The 4,718-nt window shown below is 34.6% G+C and overlaps 1 protein-coding gene across 1 annotated transcript; it reads right to left on the minus strand.

Moving 5' to 3' along the window:
* Nucleotides 1–552: 552 nt before the first annotated feature.
* LOC108360403 (sterol O-acyltransferase 1) lies at nt 553–1,972 on the minus strand. The gene has a single exon (XM_017612664.1). It carries the CDS (start codon nt 1,930–1,932, stop codon nt 895–897), a length of 1,038 nt encoding a protein of 345 aa, XP_017468153.1. The 5' UTR covers nt 1,933–1,972; the 3' UTR covers nt 553–894.
* Between the last annotated feature and the right edge of the window lie 2,746 nt (nt 1,973–4,718).

The following is a 4,718-nucleotide window of genomic DNA, read 5'->3' on the forward strand; positions in this document are numbered from 1 at the left end:
TAACGGTAATCTTAAATTTTTATATGAGAATTAAAGCCGGTTTTGTTTTTTGCTAAAAAATTACTTGTTTATTATATTTTTTTTTTACTATGTTCAAAATACTTTTGTATGGCACATACGATGATTTCGCACTCAAGAAAATAATGCATTGTAACATACGATACACTAAATTTTTGGCGTAACTATAGGGATTGTAGCCACAATATTTTACCAAGTGATGCGGTGTGGAGCATATAACAAATTTGCACCAAAAAGTAAATTTCGAAAAAAATGGTACATACGATAATTTTGCGCAAAAGGGGTCGATATATTAGCACGGAAAAGAATAAGAACTAAAAATACATATCATCAAAAGATGATTGTACCTAAAATCTAGTGATTGTACCAAATGTACCTTTAAGTCCGCAAACATCGGAAAAAGGTACAGGTGTACCTACTTTTTCATCCCTGGTTCACATTTGCACATTCGTACATACAACCAATATTAACAGAAATTTGGATATGTAAAAAGATACTACCCAATCAATATAAAAAGAATAATCTTCACATTAATAAAACTGGAGTTTCTCTGATTTATTTGACAAATATGTACATACTGAATTTCTAATGAAAGTGTTTGTATTTAAGATACATAAGGGAATTCAAAATCGCCAAAAATTACAGTAAACGTACCTTCATGCAGACATAAGTACAAAATTGCTGCAAATAACTTACATAAATTCTAGAAATCCTTAATATAAAAACTACTACTTATTAATTACAGGTACATGTTCTATATAAATACATACATACATTATTGTACGTACACAAACATACATACATATGGTAAGAACATACATATGTATATATAAAACTTCATTTACCACTCAACATATGTATCCATCTATGTACATATTATTTGTTGTAGCAAGTCCACGCAGTCGGCACTAGATAGTCCGTCCACTTGTCATATGTTCTTGGACAATTAAGGCGAGCATAATATTCCATGCTGTATAACGAAAACAACAAACCATTGCCGATGATCAAAGTAGCCCACACCAAGAAATTACCAATTCTTTTGGAGACTTTGCGCGTAATAATAATCATAATTATACCTAGCCCTCCAAAGAAACAAAATAGGACTGGAAAGAAAAGTCTTAATGCAAATGAAATAATATGCTCGTGCACTAAAGCTGACGTATAGAAAACCACGATCGTTGCAGACAACTTGGAGCCTTTGAAAATGTAATAGTAGGTATCCTTGTAGATGTACTCATAGAGCCAGTCATGCACCACTACATTCCAATCGCGGTAGTAAGCATTGTAGTTTGCCGATGTCCACCAGTCCTTATAAAACATGCGATCACCGAAACGCAACAATTCAGAAGTGAAATTCAGCCAAGAGTGTAGAATAAGATAGAAACCACACAAAAAGATTATGTTGTTGGGAAAGAACATTCCATGCAACTTGATAATTAAGGAACGCATGGGTAGTTCCTCACGTCCAAAGTCCTCGAATTGAACCTTAATGTGGCGTTCAAACAAATAACTGTACAGGAATGCAATGGCCGCGATTTCCAAAAATCGCGCTAGAGCGAATCTCCATCGAATATGTGACGTACGCGGATAGCTGTCGCGATAGATGAGCGTAGGTGCAAATAGGAAGTATAAATAGGAGCTGAATGCTGGCAAACGTAATGCAATTGATGACTTGGGTCTTTGTATTCCCCCAGAATCGGTGTCTAATTTCAGTTTACCAACGAGAACGCGCGCAGCGTTTGTACGTACGAAGGAGTGCATCTTCATGAGTAGTCTAGTCGACTCCAGTAGCAAAATGGAAGAAGTTATAAAAGTTAACTGAAGTTTTAGGCAAAGCGCAGACGTTACATAACCAAAAACTAGCTGGGAACTGATGTAAGTTATTAGGCAGGAATGTGACCAGAAACTCTGCATTGCAGCTGAAAAATTAAAAAGATAACAATATATGTAATAGATATACATATACTATACATATGTACATATGTTAGGACTTAAATACAAAATAATCGCAGCTACGTATCATAGTGAAACCGAGTAAACTGTAAAAGTAGGACTCCATACAAGGTTTTTCAGGTGTTCAGCGCTTTACTCAAATACACGCCGAAAACCTGAAAAGCGCTGAACATCTGAAAAATATAGTGCGGAGTTCTACATGCTAGAAGATCCGAATAGGGCCCGACCTCCATCCACCTGTTTAATGGATAAAATTAAGTGTGTATGAAATTTAACTTGTTGGTAAATATTTCGCGAGTGCATTGGCTAAAAAATCCAGGCCATGCCATCTTTAACTAAAAATTCAAAAATTATTTTTGTTTTAGTTTTGCACTCATTTGTTTACTGAACAATTTACTTACGCACATACCAATCGAAAGCATAAAGCCTATAGAATGTGTTAAACAGATGAGAGAAAATTACTAGTATTACTTATCCGTTCATCCCTGTTAACCCCTTACACATATGTTAGAGTTTGGCCGAACTTCTCCTCCGATTTGTGGCGTCCGCCTTGATATTGCCACACAAAGCGGAGGGACTTACAATTGTATTTTTATGTTTTTCATGGCAGGAATACACTCGGAGGTCTGCCATTGGGACGATCGCCGTTAAAAAAAACCTTTTTTCTATATTTTTTGCGATGTTGCTTTGACCAGGGCTTGCACCCAAACCCTGCGGAGTGGAAGCGCGCACTGCTTCCCACTATTGAATATTTAATTAAAAATATCCTTGCCAGGATTTTTTCAGCCAACCCACTCGCTAAATATTTACTAACGCGTTAAATTTCATAAAAAGATTTCATCCATTAAACAGAAAGGTGAAGGTAATGCCCTATTCGGATATTAAATGGCGTTTCCACGCCAACCGAATCCGAATCCGAAAAACTAAGTAAATGTGTACCCTTAATATGATGTATATAAATCTATTGTTTGAGTTAGATTGTTTGGAGTTTTCATTGGGAATCTGGAATACAGCACAAACTTCAATGAAAGTTGTCAAATATGTGCTATTGTTCGAATTACCATTTATTTTGCAAGTGACAAAAATAACGGGTTTTTTGAGTTTAGGCAAAAATAAATGCTAAATTTTAAAATCTGACTCAGATTTGTATTCAGCCACCGTAAGAAATTACTATTCTGGCCTGTCGTGGTTCTTATCTATATATATAAGTAATATGCGAAGGGATTTTTTGTTCAGGATAAAAGAGCCGCCACCTGTTGAAAAATTAAATTCAAATTATTTAATAATCGAGACCATAAAATCCGCACCGTTCGTTCGATTTTCCAAAATGAGGCGTCAAGTTAAAAAGCTTCGCTTTTAGATGTGCAATAAGGTTTTACTTTTCTGAAAACAGTTGCCACCTTTAAAAAAATTATATTCAAATTATTAAAAAAAAAATAATTATTACAAAATGGTATAAATTAATAATTAAAAAAATCATATTAGGTAAGACAAATATGTATCACTATATGGGCGCCAAACGAAGGGGTATCAAAAAGGAGTAGTTTGAAAATATTTTGAAGAGGCTTGCCACCTGCTTGAAATGTGGAATTTGGTTTACTTATACACAAGTTATATGAATTAACAAAATATGAATGTCAAACGAAGGAGTGTTAAGATATATTTAGTTTGAAAGCTAAGAATATTTTTGAGGTGTGGAAAGAGGGTTGCCATCTGTTTAAAAAGTTAAATTCAAATTATTTAATTGGTAAAATGAATTTTTAAAATACGGGTATCAATCGAACGGGGTTTGAAAAATTTGTATTTACGAACTATACCCAGCGGGGTTGCCACATGTTTGAAAAATAAAATTCCACTTAATTCATCAGTTAGTTTAAATATGTATCGCAATGTCCGGCGAAGGAGAGTTAACAAGGATTAAGCTCGAAAATAATTTTGAAGATGGCTGCTACTTGTTGAAAGATCTAACTCAACTAGTATCGCCCAGTGGTCGAAATGCGACCACATCACTTATTTCATACACTTTTTTATTTTGCTTGTGACGTTTTTAAGATCCATCAGCACCTCTAGTTCGTCTATACCTTCGGTTAAATAATTTTATAATTCATAGGAACAGGAGGGAGATTTAGATTTGTATGGGAATTCAATTGCGTAATAATATATAAGATGGCAGGTGGCTTCTCTAACTGATATTCGGGTTGAACTTGTACGAATCAGGATTTTAAATATATTTTTTTAATATCTTGGCCAAAGTGGCTCTTAGAGGATTAAAAACTGAATTCGACACATCTATACCAAGTCATCTTTCATTCAAATTTACCACAAAAATCATGTTTGCGTTTTAATATATAAGATGATAGGTTGCTTCTCTAAATGATATTCGGGCTGAACTTGTACCAATCAGGACTGTAAATAGTTTTTTTTTGATATTTTGCTCAAGGTGGCTCTTAGAGGGTTAAAAACTAAATTCGGCACATTTACACCAACTCATCTTTCATTTTTTTTTCAAAAATATATTTTTGAAAAGTGGCTCTTAGAGGGTTAAATACTAAACTCGGCGCATCTACACCACCTCCTCTTTCTTTTAAAATCAATGGGGATTAAGTACTTAAAAAGTGTACCACAAAAATTATGTTTGCGTATAAATATATAAGATGACATGTTGCTTCGCTAACTGATATTCGGGTTGAACTTATACCAAGTGGAGTGGAAGTGCGCACTGCTTACCACTACACCACAGCGGCCGG

Source organism: Rhagoletis zephyria, unplaced genomic scaffold, assembly GCF_001687245.7.
Source record: "Rhagoletis zephyria isolate East Lansing unplaced genomic scaffold, Rhagoletis_zephyria_1.1 Rzeph_scaffold_00565, whole genome shotgun sequence".
Lineage (NCBI taxonomy): Eukaryota > Metazoa > Arthropoda > Insecta > Diptera > Tephritidae > Rhagoletis > Rhagoletis zephyria.

What these genes read in the sequence shown, in the direction of transcription:
- LOC108360403 (XM_017612664.1), bottom strand. Translation starts at nt 1,932, where the DNA reads ATGCAGAGTTTCTGGTCACATTCCTGCCTAATAACTTACATCAGTTCC.